At 40.4% G+C, this 21,962-nt stretch overlaps 1 protein-coding gene across 3 annotated transcripts in view; it reads left to right on the top strand.

Moving 5' to 3' along the window:
* Positions 1-21,962, top strand: part of sema3h (sema domain, immunoglobulin domain (Ig), short basic domain, secreted, (semaphorin) 3H) — a 97,569-nt gene continuing 75,607 nt past the window's right edge. The window contains exons 1-2 of one of the 3 annotated variants that reach the window (XM_058643216.1): positions 1-109; positions 3,468-3,576. In XM_058643216.1, coding sequence (XP_058499199.1) covers positions 3,474-3,576 — 103 coding nt within the window. In that variant the 5' untranslated portion in view covers positions 1-109; positions 3,468-3,473. Of the gene's footprint in view, positions 110-3,036; positions 3,577-21,962 lie in introns of those variants that run through there. The other 2 variants (XM_058643215.1, XM_058643218.1) reach the window with 2 other exon arrangements.

Raw genomic sequence — 21,962 nt, 5'->3', positions numbered from 1 at the left:
ACCCTGCAGGTGAGTTGCGGAAGGAAACATAAGATGGCAGCACTGTCTTGAAAGAAGCTCCGTCGTTCCCACAGAGTTTCTGACGCTAACGGACCAAAGCGACTCAGTGGTGAGAGTTTACTCCTCCTTCCTTACATGGTCTTAATATGTTAGCTCTATACATTTGTATGTATGTCTTTAATTTGTGAGTAAATGTCTCTCAGAAGTGCACTTACCAGCTATAGCTAACAGTCTCACAGGACAGTAGTAATAGTGACTGTTTCATCTATCTGTCTATGTAAGGAATGTATCACACAGGATTAAACAATAATTGTGTAGCTATTTATTATCAGATGACAAGTCGCCATTACTCTCTGAATTAAAAAAAACATGATTTTAAGGACATGTTGAAGCCCTTATTTTAAAGCTAACTGTGAATCACACGGAACTTCATAAAACTAAAGAAAAACTCCTCTGAAATGAATGTGATAGGTCTGCATTTCTCTACCCCCCACCTGTCCAGACAGAAGCACTTTTATATCCTTCACCTATCGGTGTTCTTTGTGTCACTTTCAACCATTTGAAACACACACACACACACACACACGCACTGTGAATAAGGGACATTAGGCTTCATATCAGCCTAAAAAGAGCAAAAACAAAAGAACAACATGATGCACAAGACAGAAGGCTCCTTTAGTGAAACACAAGAGTGTGTGTATATATGTATGTATGTATGTATGTATATATATATATATATATATATATATATATATATATATATATATATATATATATATATATATGTGTGTGTGTGTGTGTGTGTGTGTGTATACACATTATATTTCATATATAGAATCAGGATTTTAGGATGACAGTTAGGTTAGGCATATAGTTGAGAAGGTTAATGTTAGAGGGAGAGGCGGGGAAATGCATGGTGTGACGGTAGCTCAGTGGTAGAGTGAGTTGTCTGTCAATTTGAAGGTTGTGGGTTTGATTCTTTAGGCAAAGGTATCAAACTCCCTGTTGCTCCTGACGGCTGTGCAAATGGCTATAAGTGATAGAAAATGCTCATAGATGTGTGAATGAGTGAATGGGATATTGGCAAAACTGTAGTGTGCAGCAGCTTTGAGTGGTCATCAAGACTAGAGAAGTGCTAGTCAAACTGTATACTAATGTCCTCACAGCAACAGAGCGACAAGTGTGTATGTGTGTGTGTGTGTGTGTGTGTGCGTGTGCTTTTTGGAGAGACAATAGCAGCGGGAGGATCTGAGAGCAGTAATGATCTCAGCAGCCAGAGTGCTCACACTGTTTTACTAATTGACAGTTTTTTGTTCAGGAAAACTGGGAGGTCATTAGTTACAATTACCCTGCTGACTCAGCACATACACCGGGCAACAAGCTTGTAATTCTTCTCTCGCAATGACCCAAGAGGATATAAGTTCCTAGGAAATCATGTTTGAGGTGACATTTTGACTTTTTAAACTTCCAGCAATGTGTTTGATCCATTTTTGTCTGTCTTTTTCTCTCTTTACAAATATGATCCACAGTCCAATACCCCAAAGAAGTTAATGTCTTCTACTACTTCTATGAAGCTTATTCCTCCTTTTTGAAAGTCGCTTTGGATGAAAGCGTCTGCTAAATGCTAACTGTTAATGTTAAATGTTAAAATGCAAACTTTCTGGTTATATGCAATAATTACTCACTGGCAAGCACATGATCATAAATCATCATGAGGCCGCACTCATGACTCATCAGCTCACATGTTGAAATGAAGGCAGTTATGTTTTTACAGAACTATTATTGCAGGAAACCAAAATATCAGAGCTAAGTTTAGCAATTTTAACCTTTTAACCTTTTACATAATTTGTGTTTTGAATGAACCTCAAGTTCTTGAGTTCAACTTATTTTTTCTTCCTGCTTGATATTTGCTGAATCTCTGGTGGGCCAGCAGGAGACGCTAAGCATGTTGTCACAGCGTAATCTGCAATTAATTAGCTTGATTGAATTGCCTCTACATTTTTGGATGTCTTAATATTTAAAATGTACCATGACTAGTTGGTCTTTTGTGATTAATTCCTCTGTTACACAAGACAGGCAACAACTTCTTCTTCTTCTTTTGAACAATTAAAACAATTTCATTATAAAGTGGGTGTGGTCTGATTTGCCTTCATCAAATTAAAAGCCGTATGATGTTTCGTCATCTTATCATATAATAAAACTGCTGGCTTGAGAATAAATCATTCACCAATGAGAAATCCTTTGGGAGGATCACACATGTTCATCAGCGTGTAACCTAAATTCATTATTTATCCCAGAAAACGAATACATTGTCCACACTAGCCTGTGATTGAACTTGAGCTGGTGAAAAATGTAGCCCGCACTGCCGTGCCCCAGTGAGTTGCTATCTCCCGAAAATAACAAGAAAGAAGACTCTGGATTTAATGATTGCATTTGGGTTAGAAGTAGAACTGGAGAAGATAATGAGGAGGGGGAAGGAGGAGGACTGAAGATGTTTGTTTCAGAATGACTTGTGAAATCGTACTTTTATTTCTCCTGTTCATGCATTTCATGGATTGGCCCCTGATTTATAATTCTTTAACAGCTCTTCCTTTATCGCCCCGCACACAATCTGAGGTCCTGTTGTCGTTGCCTATTGGCTTTTGTCAAATTGAGCCTTGTATAGTCAATATATTGTTTCATACAACATTTAAAAACATTGTTGCCTGATCTAAATGTTTTCCACTCACTGAGTGTGAGGTGTTGTGTTCTAAGGATTGAAAGAAAGTAGGGGAAGAAAAGAATGAGTGTGTTAAAGACAAGAGTGGAATAAAAGAGTGTGACTGAGAGTAATTGGGTTCAAAATAAAAGCTCTTTCATTCCCACTTAAAATATTTTGATATTTTAATAGATGTGCATGCCTGCATTTGTGTGTGTGTGCACAGTGGCTACAATGATCTGGAATCTTGGTCTCTCCGCCTCCCAGAGAGAGAGGGAAAGCGTGAGTGAGTGAGAGAGAGAGAGGGAGAGAGGGAGAGTGTGAGTAAGAGAGCGGTTGCATGCAGAGAGGAGCCTGGATGAGAGACAGAACAGAAGAGAGCTGTCAAGCTACGAGGAGGCAGCGGAGAGAAGACTTGTTTTTTTTCTAGGAATACATTTACTCTGTATGTCAGAAGCTCAGAAACCTATAAACTTGATAATGTGTGTGCGAGTGCTGCTGATACCTCTTTATAAGTAGAGATTATGAGAAAATGATCTCTGGAGTTACTCCAGTCTGACTTACTTGGATCTTTATAACTTGGATTTACGCTATAATCAGATTGAAATACGTATTTTTTCTTTTTTTTTTTAAATTAACAACAGCAACACTTTGGTTTCAGGACTTGCCCTGACTGCAACACTGAGATTTGGACTGCTTTTGCACTTGTTATAGCCTGAAGGCTGGACTCACACTTAGCTCCTGTATTTGTTTGTGTGTGTGTGTGAAGAGAAGGATGTGTTGGCCGGTGACAGCGGTCCTGCTGCTTGCCCACCTCGGGGCCACCTTAACGGGGGCATGGAGAGCATCTCAGCCAAGACTGCAGTTCACGCACTCAGGTAAGTGGCAACATTTGTTTTAATTCTGCCTTTTGATTTTAGTATTCAAGACCTTTTTTGCTCCAAATGTCAGATGCCTAAAAGTGTTGCTCTCTCTCTTGTCTCTCTCTGACACACACTCGCACAGGTAATCACTTCTCATTTTTCACTTTTCTTTGCTATTACTGCCCCCACACAGTTATTTAATATGTGGAGGAACATATAATACCTCTTTGTTCCTCCACATGTCTCCTTCACTTTTTGTTTTCATCTCACACTGTCTAACTTCGTCCATCTTTCTTAACAATGCAGTGACTAGTTTTAGTGTCTTTCAAGAACTGGCTTAATTGAAGTGCTTATTTGACTCTCAGTCATATATGTAATGTTAGTTATGTTATATATATTCATCATCATTTGGAATTGTTGCATTATATTGCACAAACAAACCAACAGTTGAGCCAGATTTTACATTATGTGAATGTGTTTGTCTTCAAGTGTCCGTAAAAACTAAAGTTGAACCATTTAATCACATGGCCTGTTAAAATTCATGTTCCTTTTAACAGCTGGGCAGTCATTTTCGCACAAAACCTGCATTTTACACGTTTGTTAAAACTTTCATCCACTCCCTCTGTGGCTGAGATGTGTGCTCCATAGCAACGTTTGTCCAAAGCATATAGTTTCACACCCAAAGGGTAATCTCCTGTAATTAACTGACTCCTTGACAACAGAAACGCGCCCATGCCCCCAGGGTTTGAAATCAAATGTCTGTGCGTATTATTTTCACTTATGGCCAAAGAAATAATGATATGTTGGCAGAAATCCCAGATCCAGATCACCACCAACTAAATTATATGTTGGCTCCTGGCCACTGTCCACCACAGGGGAATCCATGCAGAGGCTTGTGGAAGACCCTGCTGACAGACACAAAATGACAAAATTGGAAAGGAAAAACTCAAAGTGAGATATAATTCAATTAGCATTCATACTGTGGTGGAGAACCTTGGCATGCATTGGTGTGCTGGTGTATTTCACCCTCTGTTCTCATCTTTTACTTCATGTTTACTTCACTGCGCAGCAAGGTTACATTTAACACATGTTGTTGGATTATCACGCAGGTGATGAAGAGGCGCACTGGCTCCATCTTCATGTGGCTTGAATCATCGTTGAGTTGGAGTTGACGGGTCCTCTTAATGCATTTAGCTTATGCTGAGCTTCCAGTAGTTGTTGGCATTTGTTAACCTTGTGGGAGCCGCAGTGGGGTGGGTTGTGCTCTTGTTGTACAATGTAGAAAGATTGACACAGTGGAGTAGTCCTGAGGCAGAATCACACTTCAGGTGAGGTGTTCAGACCTTTGTTATGGCATGATAAAGTCATATCCCTTTAATCACATTTACCAGATAGAGAGTAAGAAATACAGACTAGTGCAGGGTCTGTGTAGTAGATGTGAGAAGGCTGATGTCGACTAATCATGACCTAGAATTTACAGCGAGAGGGAGAAGAGAATCCTTGTTGGACGGTCCCAGTTGGGAATTGAACTCTAATGAAATTTGAACGTGAACACATGTAGAGCTGATGAACCACCTATGTGTTCCTGCGTGTCCTTGAGCATTTTATTTATTTGTGGATGTAGGAGTGTGTGGATGTGTGTCAGTGCTGCCCTCTGTATTTCTGTGGAAGTCACTTTAAAGCGATGGACATGATGTGCGCATGCTTGCATAGATGTCGTGTGTGTGTATTTTACATTTATGCTCATCTGTGTCAGCTTTCATTTTATAGTGTAGTTTTCCTTTATTGTATGTAACTGATTGTAATGGATCTAGCATTCTGGCATAGCAGTTTGTTAATCATCATGGCCCATCAGTTTTTGAGAAAACACTGATGGCAGTGGATGGTTTTGAAACTTTGACTGCTGCGTTATGGGCCCAGTCTGCTTCTGTTGTGTCACTCTGTTGCTGCGACACCCCAGGTATAGGATTTGGACCCTGGTTTAGGAGGCCACTGCCATATCCATTAGGCCACTGGGGCTGGTTTAAAGGACATTTATAGGTCTATTTTGTGGATATTTCATAGCATAGGCAGTCTGACTCAGGTTACAGTATGCCAGAGTAATGTGTGAGGTGTGGTTTCTTCTATTATTTTGCATATAAACCAAGTCAAGAACTGTGGCACATGCACATAGCACCCAGGCCATGGGTCATGCATTTAGAAATTCAATTTAGTAAGCGTTCCGTCAGACTAACATGTTCACATGTATTTTAAAAGTCAGGTTTTAGTCGGACAAACACTTTTTTTTTCTCATGTCATGTAACTGTAAAGATTGTGAGTTCCCACCACATGACAAACTGGAGATGCTTCAGACCCACACTGTACCATCTTGTACTAGGAAGAACCCCCCAACTAACATTTCTCCAGAATACATTTAGTGAAGAAAACCTACACAAGAAGTGGTACAGGGGGGAAAAGGGCAAAATCAGTTTTAATTTTGCTGAATTTATTGTCTCTGGGTTTCTGGCACAAGTTTTCTTGGAGCATTACTCATAATTACTTCTATGGTTTTGCTGAATTCTTGAATTCTTTAGGTTTTTGTGCCTCGTTCTCTCCGATTACAGTTTGCAGTAAAATACCTTCATCTCTATCTCATTTGATTTGTCATCCATCCTGGTTAAGGTTTCTGCAAGAGTACCAAGTTGTTAATAAAACACTGACAGTACAGGATGAATTGACCTCTGGGTAATGGGCCCAGGTCTGTTTCACTGTACAAGAGTCACCCACAGATGGGACTTGAACCCACAATCCCTGGCTTAGGAGGCCAGTGCAGTCCATTAGGCCACTGGGGCTTGTTGATGATGCATTTTGTTGACATTCTCACACAGAGGTATGTCCACATACATTGGTAGTTTTGCATTAATGACAGATTGCATAAAACATGAAGTGTGTACGCCTCTGCTAGGGGGCGAGCTTGTTAGTGTTAGGCTGTTACTGGTTTAGCATGTGCCATTGGAAGTCTTCTTACTATCCATTCACTTAAATTTCCAATTCTTAAGCTGAGAGAGTCTAAAATTTGGCTTGCATTTCACAGTGTTTTTGTCTCCGTCTCGGCAGCCAAGGTCACACTATTCCTTGCCATCTTGTGATCAGTATTCTTGCTTCATGTGCCTGGAAAAAACAACACACAAAACAGCTTTAAATACTTGAATATATGCATGATTATTGCCTAACCCCATCACTATTAATGACTAAATTATCTCTCACTGAAAGTTCATGTCACCCATATGGAGCAATTATAGACACAGGCACACTCGCATACATGTAATGACCTCTTTATCCCAGTGTACAAATGGTAGTGCGATTTTCTGGATGATAGATGGCAGTTACAGATATCCGCTCAGTACCCCACACACACACACACACACACACTGAGCTGTGTTCCTCTGACAATTGCACACAGATAACCATGAGGAAGAGCACACTAAAAAAGCACTGCATACCTTAACACACACACACACAACAAGAAAGTAGTGTTTGTCCCTGAAGTACTCGGAGAAGGTTTGGATAGTTTGTTAAATTGGTGAGAAACTTTGTTCCATCAAGGCTTTTTGTTTCCATTCAGCATTCACTTAGTAAATTGGTTTTGCACATAACAATCTAATGTTAATCAGTCACTAGAGATGGTTTTGCATTAAATTGCAAATGAGTTTGTTTGGTGTGAGTGGAGATCTGGGATTTGTCCTTTGACCTTCTGGCTGCCGGTCGGTAGCGATGAATTAAAAGCAGCCATTTAAACTCGTCCCGCTGTGTCCTTATGGACAAATGCCCAAATTGTTATGTAAATGTGAATGAGTACCATTAGCATACAAACTGCTTGGTTATACTGCACAGTGGATAAGTTCATCAGTGTCCACCTTCAAGTGTGTTTCTGTAAAATTATACAGTGCATCGGTTTCTACGCAGAAGAAAATGTGTCACCCATATAAAAGCTTCAGTTTGAAAGTCACCTTTTTTTTATCTGCAAGTTGTGATTCATTATACAGAGTAAAGCCACATTTTCCCCCCGAATTAAACCAGTGCAATAATAAAGATACTTTTTATGGAGCCATTCTCTGCCTCCAAACAAATCCAGATGAGTGGAGGGCGGAGCAGTAGAGCTGTGTGGTCAGTGAGAAAACCAAGTCAATAGACACACCAACCAGCAGCTGTCTGCTGATTTAGCCACTTGAATGTAGAATACATTGTAAATCTTACAGAATGTCTTACCTGTAAATGCTGAATAAATAGCAGTATGTCATACTGTAGTGTACTGTACATCACATCATTTTTGGGCTTCTCTTGAATTCAGGCAAATGTGCATTTACCAGGCTCCAGGATCTTTGCAAGACGTTGGTATCAGCAGGGGGTGCTGGGCAGCAAAGCAATCGATATTTGCAATGAATAGCGGTTGTCACTGTCCCAGCTTTTAAAACTGTATGTGTGAATGGCTTGTTTCTCCTCCGCTGCCCCTGTAGCTCACTGTGGTTTTCACTTGAATTGACATACAGTACGTTATTATTTAACTTAGTAGTGGTAGCAGCAGTAGTAGTAGAGTAGTTTTATGAGTGATCTAAAAGTTAAGTTTCAGCTAAAATATGCAACTGTAAAACACATCATACATATATGTCTGTTTCTATTTACTACTGGCCAGTGAAATGACATTTCCAGACTTAAGTACTCCAACAAAATGCTCCCACAGGTATTTATTGATCCAATAAATCAGGTCATGGGTCAGTGAACAGGAGTGACCTCCAGCTCATTTAGCAACGGCCACTTTCTCATTTTGCTACTGTAAAATGACCGTCAAAAACATAAAAGTACAAAAACAAACTAATCCTTTGCGTTTCTAAGCATAAATTAGAAATATTCATCATTTCACCCTCTCTGTGACACAGAAATATGTCACTACACTTTAACAGTGTAATCCCGCTGTGTTTTGGATGGTTAATTTCAAGAACTTGATATTCTTTGTTAGAAATTCAGCAAACTATAATCATCTATGTATGTTATGTTTATACAGTCCATTGCAGTGTTGAGGTTGACGTTAAAAAGTAAAACCTTGCTCTTTGTATAAGTAGTATCATTCCCCTCCTCTTTTTCTGACCTCACCTTTCTTTCCCTCCATGTACTTATAAAGTACAAAAGCCTCTGGAGTGATATTAAAAATCAAGAGATCTTTCACTATTCATTTATTCTTTCAGATCTGTTTCTATCTAGGCCAGTGCTTTCCAGGCTCTGGGCTGGGCTTCCTGAGAGTTATCTGGTATAAAAACCAGGATAATTTGTATTATTAATTTTAACAGCAGCAGTTGCCATTGCTTGTGACTACTGAATTTGAATGAGAACTGTTTTGCTCATACTAAACTTAAGTAAAAACTCTATGACAGGAATCTTCTCATAAGAAGAACCTGATTTAGTTGACTTATTTAGAGACATTGCAAAATATCATTATATTTTAGTTGTAACCCAAGTTGTGTCTCCTCTGCTGTATAAATCCCAGAATATTTGATGGATCAGGTTAAATATCAGTGCAACAAAACTGTTGGTTTGCACTAAAACATTAAAAAAAACCCTTAATAATGGAATCCGTGCTTGAGGGTTTTCTCCTCTCTGACAGACAGTGGAACGAGTCCAATTACTTCCTTGCTTTGGCAACAACAACTCCCAACAACAGTGGACATGCAGTAATTTACCCTCGTGAGGTTTCTGGTGTTAATATCAGGGGCTATCTTTAGCCCGAAGCCTGTAATTAAGAGAAAAAAATCTCTCAAGCTTCATATTTCCTCCATTTCCCTACAGCATTAATTTGCTCCAATCTGCCGTGCTGACAATAATCGGAGTTTCTGACCTCCTCTCTCCGCCTCTTAATGTGTGTCAGCGTTTTTATAGAACAATAACAAGATGCAAGAAAAGTGTAACTCCTAGTACTTAATTATTACTCAAGCAACCAGGGGATTTAACTTGAGTAAACTCATCACTTCAAATTGAACTCACTGAAAGCTTTTTTTAATGAGACGAGGTAAAATCAATTAGATTGGATTCAACTTTATTGTCTCTACAAGGAGTACAAACTCAGAGACAGTAATATATCATTAATCCCATATGCCATAGCGAACTAGACGTGGGTGTCCATGTTTTTTCCGGAAGTACATTTCTCACAGCATTCCTTTCACTTCAGATCCATGTGGGACTTAAATCCACAAAGGCACACTTGACTTTCAGCCACATGGAAGCCAGAAGCAGACAGAGCCCAAGTGCCAAGGCTGACTCTGTCCAATAGTTTACCTCATTAGCTGTAGATTAGGGCAAGCTCAAGCTCCAAAAATATGAGGGCGTGTAGAGATGTAGCAGATACCGAGAGATTTACTCTTTAAATAGACATCCATCTGCCACCTATTCTTCCAAAAAGGTTGTTGTGAAATCTCACATTTGTGTTTATCCTGAAATTATTTTATTTTACAGTGCAGTGACTGCAAAATATAGTCAGTTTGAGATATCACTTCAAATTCATTAGATCAAACAGAGTAGTGCCAAAACACATTAGATTGCCTTTTCAACCAACAAGCATATTTTGTATTATTTCCAAGGTGAAAAGACAGATAGATAATGTTTGAAGTTCCAAGTTTCCAAGCTGTGATCTCTGTGAGTGAAGCCTTCCCTTCACATTTTGTCAGTGAGCCAATATCGTACTCATGGGCCTTATTTTTTTTCTTTCATAAAAAGGCACCAAATGTCTATTCAATTTGCGACAAGAACCACCCCTGATTTGTGAAAAGTCTAAAAAAACAAACAAACAAACAAACAATAATAATAATAATAATAATAATAATAATAATAATAATAATAATAATAATAGATTTTATTTGTATTGCACTTCGCATTTGAAAAACAAACCTCAAAGTGCCTCAAACGCATGCTTAATGATCACTGACTCTAAACATGTCACCTTTAATCCTTGGTGCTACTGATCTTACATTCCCAGGCCAGCGTAAACAAGACCAAACCACAAGAATGTGATTGTCACTATTGTTGTGAGTGATGGGAAGATGAGACAAAGTCCCACAAAAGGTTGGAAGTCGAACTTCCTTTTCCTGTTTAAATGCGGCCAGGACTTATCAGAAAATAGAGAGGATGTGTGGTGACTGATAGAGGTTTTCATCATCTGGCCTGGCTTTAAAGCAGAGATCGGCGATAAATTAAACTCTAACAACTGATTGTAAATTCAAACCTGAACTGCAGACATCATGGCTATCCATAACCTTCAAAGCGCAGCCCCCCTTTTTAATGGCTGCTCAGTTTTAAGATGTAAAGATATACAGTAGTTGCTTTCTGTTTGCCAAAGCAAATGCCCACAGATCAAGCCGTATGTCTAACATACTTTGAGGCCGAGCCAAGAAGTAGAAGCCACAGACAGTTTAAAGACTGCAGTGATTTTTCACTCTGGAGTGGACGTAAAGTATCTTCTCAAAAGTGTTGACTGAGCTCTTTATGTTGTTAAATGTAGACTGATAGTGCGGCTGCATGTGGGTATCAACTAATCTTTGAAGGAATAACAGAAGTAAATTTCTCCATTATCTGTCACGATCCAGTCTTCACAGAGTTACTGCTTCGTCCACCTCACAGTTCTAAACCTCCAGCCTCAGCAGCATGAACGGACACATGTGGTACAGACTCCACGACATCTGAAGCTGTACTCCATGTACTCCATCTTCATGTGCTATATTCAGATATAGAATTTGGGGGGGGGGGGACAGTAAATCATTATGTAACTGTGTGAATGTGAAGCAGAAAAAAAATGAAACTTTACCTCAATAAATAAAGATGAGAAATGAATTTCAAGTAAAAAAAGTAAAGGTGAATGGGCAACAATGTGTATATGTAGCAGCACAGAGACACACCCAAAAGCCTGATGATGATGAATAATTATAAGCGCTGAGGTGGAAGGTCAAGCTGTTCACGTGGGCCTGGTCTGTCGGTGACACAGTCCAGGCATGGTATGTCTGTTTTACTGCAGTGTGTGTGTGTGTGGGCACATAGGCTTAAGCATGTAGGATTTGAAACCATGAGGAACAAAATGCACCAGAGTGAAGTGTTAATTTATATACATGTATACAGAACAGAGAAACTTTCAGGTAAGACAGTCCTATCTCCTACAGTTAGTCTGCACTGGGGGATGCCCTCGTTTGTTTATATTTCTTCAACAAACACTATCATCCAACTCGGGATGCTCAAAAATAGTGTTTCCCTGCAGCTATTGGTGCCCAATTATCATGATACAATAGAATTGTGGTAAAACAAGGGAACAAGATTTAACGTTGACATTTAAACGCAGGAAGTTGCTCTAAAAAGTGAAAAGACAATAATAGACATTTCAAAAGCTCCAAAAAATATAAAATCTTTCTCAAAATGTGTGACTAGTCTGCAAGACGATTTAATTTTTTTTTATAGCAGACAGGAAATGGAGGGGTCGGAGGATACTGCCTGAAGTAGCTGCCCAAAGGCAGGCTTATACCTGCAGTTTATATCCGGTGAGTCGGAGCAGACATGATGTGGCACTGACAAATTGAATTTGAAGACGTTTGACACTGTCTGTGAAACTGAGCGCCAGGTACAACAAATCTGTTGTTTTGGTCGGTGTAATATGAAAGTAGACCATTGCTCAGCATGTGACATGTAGCAGGCAGCAATTTAAGGCACCTAGAACCCCTAAAAGTATCACACACACACGGAAAGTGTGTAATCATTGGTGCAGTGTCGTCTGATTTTGGCATAACAGCAAAGGAAAGTGATTCTATAGTCCTGCATGCTTTTGGACGTGTGTGTTGAAAATATTTTTTTGTGTGTGCACACACTTGTCTTCACATGAGTGCCCATTTGTGTGCCTACGGGCTTTGTTCCCAGGCTTCTGCCGGCCTCCCGCTGTAATTGCACCAGTAATTGGTGAAGTGATAACCCCATTTCCACAGGAAATGTGCCCCGGTTTCCTCGCCTCCACCATTGCCAGCCCTGTCTGATGGCGCAGCCAACAAAGTCCTCCCCCTGGGAACGTCGCACCAGACAGCTTAAGCTCCCCGGGGCTCAGCAAGTAGACGAACAGATGGATAAAGACACGAACACAGACTCAGGGGCGAAATTACACACATGTAGTTTACAAATACACTCACATGGACAGTGCTGTAGGCTGCAAGAATAATTGGATAGATTAATGGTAAGTGTAGCTGGATGTAGAGAGGAGAACTCGCTGTACAACATCCGGAAAATAACAATCATTCATTCCCATGAGTGGGACGATTAAGGCGTGATACTGACATCTTCCTGTTTGTCATTTGTATGTTGTATGTCAATCGTTTTTTTTTTGTTTTTTTTTTGCAACTCAGTGAGGAAAGTCTCGAGAACCTGACTGTTAAAAATAATACAGCAATGCCTGCTCACTATTAAAACTTGAAAACATCCTACTGGTGTACAGGTCAGCAGGTTTTTGTCACTCCCAATGTGTTATCATGGTGCCAGCAGGGAAAAGCGGACATTCATCGTATGTTTAGCTGAGTCACAGCTGAGCCCAAAAATGACCATGTTTGTTAGAAGGCAACTCAAACGTTTGAAATGGGACATTGACTTGTGTTTTCTGGTGGTTTCATATCTATTTGTAAGCAACAGTTTGTTGCAGAATTACACCAATCGACCATAAAACAAATGGCCTGGTTTAATGTTATGTTAGCGTCTGTGTGTGTGTGTGTGCGCTCTGTTCATAAGAGTTCAAGTCTGCAACTTATTTTGAACTCTCAGTTATTTTGTCAAGGCTCCATGATGTGAAGTCAAAACACACATGAGCCACAATAATGAAACCAGTTACCTTTTTTTAATGATATGGTCAGAAGACTACACTGGTCAAATTATTTATACATTACACTTGTACGGTGACTTAGTGGCTAACTCTGTTGCCTCACAGCATGAAGTCAACCATGTTAACGGCCCTCGGTCATGGTCCGGGTTCATGACCTGGTCGATGACCTTTCTGTGTGAAGTTGCCTGTGTGTGCATGGTTTCTTTCAGGGTTACTCCGCTTTCCTCCTCCTCTATTCTCATAAAAAAATGCAGAGGTCGACTAACTAACTGCACTCTCTAAATGGACAGTAGGTGTTAGAGTGAATGGTTGTTTGTCTCTGTATGTTGGCCCTGCGATGGGCTGGTGACCTGTCTCAGGTGTGCCCTGCCTTTTGCCCTGTGTCACCTGGGATTGGCTCCAGCTCCCCACGAGGATGAAGCAATAGACCATGTGTTGTTTTGGGTTTTCGAGTGTGTCCGTTTGTTGAATGTGAGGACACAGATGCAGTACATGAGCGTCCTGTATGTCTGAGTGTGTGTGTGTGTGTGTGTGTGTGTGTGTGTGAGGGAGAGAGAGTTTGAGAAAGTGTATGTGGGTGAAAAGCAGGAATGTGCTTAGCTGTATCACACGCCACACATTTGCTCTAATCACATCGAGGTCCATCAGAGCTCCCATGACCAGCAGCCTTTAATGTAATGTTCACCCCCCCCCCCACCCACACACACACACACACAGAAACACATATATGCACAAACTGTGTATAAACAAAATCTCCACTCATGGAGAGGTGTTGATAATAAGAAAGCATTCACGCTCAGACGTTTGCAGCGTGTGTGGTTCGTGTTTGTGCATGTGTCGTTTGGATTATGTCTTAGCATTTCTGCTCTTTTACGTCTTAACCTTTCTTGTCTTTGATTCCTAGTGACACAAGTCAAAGGCCAATTGGCTGGGATCACAGGTCATGACCCTGCTGTCAGCTTGACGCTTATAAGATTGGCTTCTTTCACCAGACACGTGTGTGTATAAGAGGTGTGTGTGTGTGTGTGAAAGTTTATGGTCACAACACGTTTATTATATTCAATTTGAAATCTTGTAGAATCATAATAAATTGGAATCATTATACAAATCGAATCGACACCTAAGTATTGTGATGCAATCAAATGGTGAAAAAAGCATCTCGTGGGAGCCCTAATCTACAGAATGACATTTATTGTGATACTTTGATGTTCTGACTACTTGAGGCTTGGTGTTTTGTTTTTTCTTCCACTTTGAATGCAAATTGACGGCGATGGGGACCTTAGAGTTATTTAAAAAAAATCAATTCTAATCCAGAGTTTCCAAAAAGGCTGCAGGGATGGAGGACAGATTGCTACTAGGTCGATAAAGTTATCTCAAACTACCTCCGGTGAATACTAAAAAAAAATTCAAGAAGACTTCTCAAAGCATTCATTCAGAAGGATTCTTTTGTGATGTGTTAACATCCTGTTGAAGGAAGGCTGTGACAGATATGCTGCTGGCCACAGATGATGCTTTTTGTATCCTGGAGCGTGTGTGCGTGTGTGTGTCATCATCTAAATGACTTTGATGTCTTGGAAAAACACTCCATTATTTCAAACTGCCCTCTGTGTGTAGATGAGTTGTGTGTGTGTGAGAGAGAGAGAGAGAGCGATGGGGAGTGGGGGCAAGGCCAAGACACCCCCTCGACACACCACACACACACACACACACGCCCTCACAAATTATGTCGGCATGGTCGCTGTTGCCAAGGCAACTGTCCCGAGAGTAAGGGTGGGGTGGGTGCAGCTGGTGTTTCGCGACAGAGTTAGGGGTGTGTTTGTGTGCACGCATGGTGGAGAAAAAGAATGTGTGTGTCATACTGTGAGGCATTCATCACTCATTGTGAGGTCAAGATAGATGTTTGGAAATGATTGGGGAAAAATATTCCAAAAAAAGAAAATCAGAGTTGTAACCAAAGGCAGACATGTGTCAGACATGTGATGTTGGTGGTGATAAGTGTAAAACTAAATTTGTCTCAGGTCTGAACATGTGTGACTGTGTGTGTGTGTGTGTGTGTGTGTGTGTGTGGGGGGGGGGGGCATTTGTGGCATCATCACTGATGTTTTCAGGACCAGTAGTCCTCATTGAGACCAAAAGCTGGTCCTAATGAGGCAGAACCTCATTTCTGAGGAAAGCTAAGATTTGAATTGTGGTTAGGTTAAGATTAGAGTTGGGTATGTGTGTTGACAACGCCAGTTTCAGTTCCCTGTGATAGACCTGGGTGTCACTGCCCTCCTGCTATAATGCTGATTTAATGCGCCCTGAAGTGAGGATGTGAGCTGGATTTATCTCAGCCTGACTGAAGCAATAGGATCTTGTGAAATGAACAGATGCTGAACCATCGCTGGTGTTTCCACTGCAGAGGTGGTTTCACATTCAATTAAGCTGAGCTTTTCACTTTATATTGAATTAAGCAAGGTCGTACCGCTCTTGTGGCTCGCACTCTGAATGTAATTCAAATGAAGTGCTGGATGTTTGAGTAGGCAAAGCGCGGTAGAATTCCACCAAGGCTAGAGTGAGGCTCTCAGGCACTCCGAGACAGTGGAAGTGGTCGGGCTGTAGTTATTTGAATGCGGAAAACATGATATGCTTGGAATTTAAGTGCTGTCAAAACAAGGTTAGCAGACAGACGGCAGAACTGGCCATTACATTATTGCTTAAAAAGAGTTGAATGATTTTGTGTTTACTTGCACTTAAGCTGTGTGTTTTGCAGAGAGCAAGGAGTAGACTCTCAACAATTAGGGAAAAATGTGTGGCGGTTGCCAGTGTAAATACCACCTCAGGTGAAATGAAAAACAGAAAACACAACCTCATTTCAAAGCAACGTGGATCCTCGTCATGACAGATTCCATAGCAGGAAGAGTGCAGGTGTTACTGATGTGTTTCTGTTTCAGTTCATTTCTAACGTGTGAGTATAGTAAGTCTGCTAGACTCACATCTACAACGTTTATTTGGACAAAGCACCACAATTTAATCATTACTTCTTTGTTAGAGGTTAAAGCAGAGATGTGGCTTTTACCACAATCTTTCTGTGCAGTGTTTTTCACTGCTGCTGTAGAATTGTTCAGGAAGACGCTCGACATGAATAGTGTGTGCCCGAGGGCGACCAAATCATAAGCCTTGCTCAAACCAAGAAGAAAAGTCATGATTTTATTGAATTTATTGTGCTGCCGATGCACCCACTGTGACTAATGAAGCCGAGATCAGTGTGAAGCGAAACAATTTACCTCTCTGACTGCTTTCTGAATACACCCAGTGGGTAATGAGCAGAGATTTCCCACTGAGCCAAAGTATAACTTTCTTCTGTCTGCCTTTAGTGTGCAGAACTTCACTTTCCTGCTGTGACTGTCACTCTGTTTCAGGTTATCTCTCTGTTTTCATTGAGTCTCATCTTCCTCTCTTTTTTTCCTCCACTCATTTCCTTTCTGCTCATCCATCTCTCGTGTTGTTTTTCGCCTGACTGTCTGCGTGTCGTCGTTCTTCTCATTCCTGTCTCCAGTATCGACCCCTCCCTCCTCTTCCACTTTGTCAACCTGATTTCTAAGCTTTTTGTGTGTGTGTGTGTGACTCTGCCCCCATTTCCCTCCCCAGCTCATTTCTTCATCCATCAACCAGCAAATCATCATTTTTCAGTCATCATATAATTGTTTTTTTCTCACTCTCATCTCACCCTTTACCCTCCTTTTTCATTTGCCTTTGTTACCCCTCTTCTGTCTGCCCCTCATTTTCTATCCATCATTTTCAGGACACAACAGTTTTCTATCACACTCCTCTTCCAGTTGGTTTCACTTCCTCCTTGATCCACCCATATGCCCATCACTCCCCCCCTCCCTCTCACTGCAACATGGTTTTCACAGACACTCCCTCATCGACCCAATCCCCACCTGTCATTTTCCCCACTCCCTTTCTTCTCGCTTATCCTCATCATCAGCCATCAATATTTATTTATTTCCTCCATCCGTTTTTCTTTCATTGCGATTGTCTACTTTCCCTCTTGTCCTCCGCCTCCTCCTCTGTCTGTCATCGTGTCAAGTTTTGACATTTTTCCTTTTCTCATCTAGTTATCTGTCATCTCCCATCAGACCATTTTCATCTAGCTGTCACTTTGCAGTGTCACTATTCTCATATTCTCATCCTCCCCCTCCTTCCTCTATTTTTGACTTTATCTCTCTGTCTTGTTGTACCCAGGCTCGCTCCCGTTTAGTTCATACCTTACGTTCACAGTGAAAAACAAAGATATTCACTTGTGAACAGCAGGTGATGTTTAAATTGTGTTGTGGATATTTGTTGCATTTTAATGTTGTGGTATATTGTGTTGTGTGGCTGTTGTCCTCTCTAGCAGAGATGTAGTTCTGTGCTTCCTGCCCAGAGACGACCTGGGCTTATAGCTGAGTCTGGTGCTGCAACAAAGCTGCAACTAAGCAAACAAAATAAACAAATAAATGTGCAATCCCTTTGTTTTGTCCTGTGCTCTCTGCACATGGTGAACATTGGCAAATATGCGGATCACATGATGTTATTGTGGTCATGTAAAAGATACTCCTTGTACCTGAAATCCTTCAGTTTTAATTTCTATATGTAACAACAGAGACTGTGACTGACCATGAGTCACACTCGGTGCATGCGTAGACATTGAAAATGCCTTACACTGTCACTGACACTGTGTAATGCCTTTTTTAAAATCTATACGGGGGTGATAGCTGCAGGATGAAGTAGCTCGCATGTCCTTCTACCCAACTACATCTTACAGTTTTTCCCTGTGAGATGCCAAGGTGTTCCCAGATCAGGCAGCATACCTAATTCCCTCAGTTTGCTCAGGGTCTTCTTGAGGATTTCCCTATAGTTGGACGTGCCCAGAATACTTCCATTGAGAGGGTTCTGGTAATTCATCATTTTCAAATGCGTCTGTGTAAAGGAAGGGTTTTCCCTGGCACTTCAATACAACACAGTTTCCTTGGCACTTGGAGTGTTCTTGGGGTCACATCCTCATTAACTCTTTCATTATGTGTTTTAGCATTATGCTTGGGTGTTACAGTATAGACTAGATTGGAACTGTCATCACAGGGCATTCACAAAGGCATTCTCAATCTCACCAAAGTTTCTTAATATTCATGTCATGTTCTTTCTGGTTATTTTGTATCGGAGTGAATTTACCTAGTTCTCACTTAATCTGACAAGTGTTCATTTTGAGCTAATTGACACAAATATTCTCTGGGTGAATATTGCCTCTTTCTCACCGTCTCTTATCATCTTTTCATGCTCTTCCTCAGTCTTTCAGATTGCTCTTAGGGATCTCAGCAGTGTCCCACTTCTCTTCACAACCATTAAGATATTTTTATTTTCCTTCTCTTCCCCTCGGTGTTCACTTCCCCTCACACTGAATTTGTCTTGAAGGCCTCACGTCTTTTTTTCTTTCCCTTCATAAACCACATCCTAATATTCTCCTTCCTATTAAGCCCATGTGTCTGCTAACGTGATGCATACTGTGGCATATAAAGAGCAGATACAGTGTAGTGTTGAAGGTATTCACAGTCGTCCATCACTTTTAGACTTAGATCCCACATGCGGCTGCCATTTGCGGGCAGTTTTAGACGATGCCACGTGTTTTTCCGCACAGGGCCGTCTGAACAAAATTGAAAGAGTAAAGTGCACTCACACATACACAGATATCAGCAAACAAGTTTAAGTAATTGATGGATAGAGTTGGGCTTTGTGGGTTTATAAATGTGGTTTGCTAATTAAAAAAATGTGTCTTTTCAATATGAATTGCACTTTAGAATCCCTCAAACTTCAGCAGAAATCTGATGTACGGAGTGTTGCAAATTAACTTCGGCGTGAACAAATGGGTTGAATGATTGGTTTGTACAGAAACCACCCAAGCTAGAAATTCATCCCCTCGTAATACGGTATGCAATATTAACCAGATTATATTCTGTGTGATGCAGTTAAAGTTCTTTGTCAGCTCACTGTCGGCTGCATAAAGAAACGCTCTGTGTGGTTGAGAGGTGTAATCCATCACTGCAGAGGAAGAATCACCACATGAGTGGCTGCTATTTGTCGTGCTTGGCAATACTGTAATATGAATGACTGCTTAGTTTTTTGTTCAAAATGATTATTATTTTTTTTTAATTCCTCATGTAAACCAATTTTTATAAATTAGAAGCTGTAATATCTTCTATATTCCAGTTGTTTAGTTCCTTTTTGCCTCTCATCCGTTTGGTATAATGGCCAGGTTTCTTTACAACATCATACTGTAAGTAGTTTGCTGTATTTATTTATTGCTCATTTGTTTTTATGTACATCTGTACCACTGACAATTGTTAGTCGATGCCCAGTCCAATCCACTGCCAATATGAAAGTTTCTATCGCATTAATTGCGCCATAGGCTGCGATGCTGTCACTGCACAAAGCCTCTGGACTCCGCTATCAGAAGCTGATCTCCCACTCCATAGTTTTCATAGTTTTCATAGTTTATATGTACACTGTGTGTATAGTTTACACTGTGCAAGATCGTTTTTAGTGAAAACATTTTGTAATGTGTGCACATGTGTGTTACCTGTGTTTCCAGATTTCCTTGTAATCGTAAAATCTCTGCAGTCTGGAGATGTAGTTCATCCACAGTGTGACTGTCTGTGTTTGTTTATCAACAAAAGATACATTGTGGATTATTTATTTTGACTCGAGCATCCTGTCTGTCTGTCTGTGTGTGTGTGCACGCATGTGTGATAGATACTGAAAGTGTGGCAGTGTTGGTCTTTGCCATTTTATCTGATTGTTTGTTGTCCTAAAAAAAACTCAGCTTTTTTTTTTGACATTTCAAAAACGGAAGGATTACAGACGGCAATGATTGCTACGTCTAAATTCATTTCTGCATTTATTGTCGTTCCTTTTACCCTTTGTGTTTTAAACAAACTGTCTAACCTGGCATTAAGATCAGAATCATGGTAACACTTAACAATAAGGGCACATTAATTGTCATTACTTAATGCTGTTATAAGCAGTTCATTAATGTTTTGACTAACCATTTTTATGTTATTCAGGTTAATGAAGTTATTGATGTATCTATTAAGAGTTTATAACTGTTAACTAACTGTAATCTTTAGTTAATATTAAATGTTGGAATGAGCATTACTTAGCCAAATCTAAGTATTTATTGACCTTTATTTCCCATTATTAATGTAAACAATGGCCCTTATTGTAAAGACTGTGTTGTTACTGAAGGGTCACAAGCAGCATTAATAAAGATCAACAATGTTTAATACGTGGTAAATCAGGCTCATGTAAGGCTTATTTATGGTGCTTAAGTATTGCTAAGTGATATATGACCCACTTTACCCACTTTTTCATTACTACAGGTAAACAATGGTTAATGAATGCTTTATTGTTGTTAATTAATGCTTATTCAGTACTCCCATAAGCAATAACAGTTATAACTGTGTTAACTAATGTCACCAGTTGCTTTATAAACCCTTGATACCCTATGAATTAATACCTTAATTAACATTATTAAATGTTTAGTTAGTAAAGAGTTATGTAAATTCTTATTGCAGCATTTAATAGTCTTCCCCCATCATTTGTTATTTTACAAATTGAACCAGATAATAGAGGGCTTTTGAGGTTTAGAATGTATATTTTTAAACTTTGGAGGGAGCCAAGCTGACTTTTGTTTCTCGTTAAAACATAATTTTGTCACAGGGCCCATACTGATTTCCCCTTGTTTTATTGCACACATGTTTTTATTAGGGTTCGAGCAACAAGGTTGCAAGAAACCTATTGAAACTGGAAGGATTATTAGGGTTCGAGCAACAAGGTTGCAAGAACCCTATTGAAATGCAAAAGATTATTATTAGGGTTCGAGCAACAAGGTTGCAAGAAACCTATTGAAACTGGAAGGATTATTATTATTATTAGGGACCGAGCACTCACACAGTGTGCGAGGACCTATTGTAATTCGAGCAACATGGACCGAGCACTAACAAAGCAGTGTGCAAGGACCTAGGACCGTGCACAAACACAGTAGTGTGCAAGGACCAAGGACCGGGCACGCACACAGCGCGCGCGGGGTCCGAGCCCACGCAGTGGGCGAGGACATATTGTTATTCTAGGAATTATTATTATTATTATTATTATTATTTTCTTTCATGCCACGGGATCTCAAATTTGACCCCCTGAACCTGCGTGAAAACGGACGAAAATTGGCACGCACATCAGAACTGCCGAAAAATTCGATAAAATAGTGGAATTGCGAAAAAACAATGCAAAATGGCTCAGTAGCGCCCCCACAGGTCACGTGCCTATGGAGCAGGCAAAATTTAGTTTCACCGAATTTCCCGAAACTTGGTGGGGTGATTGTTCGGCGCAAGCCGAACAAAAAATCCTTTTGACACCATGACCTCGACTCAACAGGAAGTCGGCCATCTTGGATTTGGCGTCCATCTTGGCGTTTTACAAGTTTCGTAACTGAACGAACTTGTCTGAGGGCGTTCATCGTAGCAAC

The sequence above is a fragment of the Solea solea genome, chromosome 11, assembly GCF_958295425.1.
Source record: "Solea solea chromosome 11, fSolSol10.1, whole genome shotgun sequence".
Classification (NCBI taxonomy): Eukaryota; Metazoa; Chordata; class Actinopteri; order Pleuronectiformes; family Soleidae; genus Solea; species Solea solea.
This window is presented reverse-complemented; position numbering and strand designations above follow the sequence as displayed.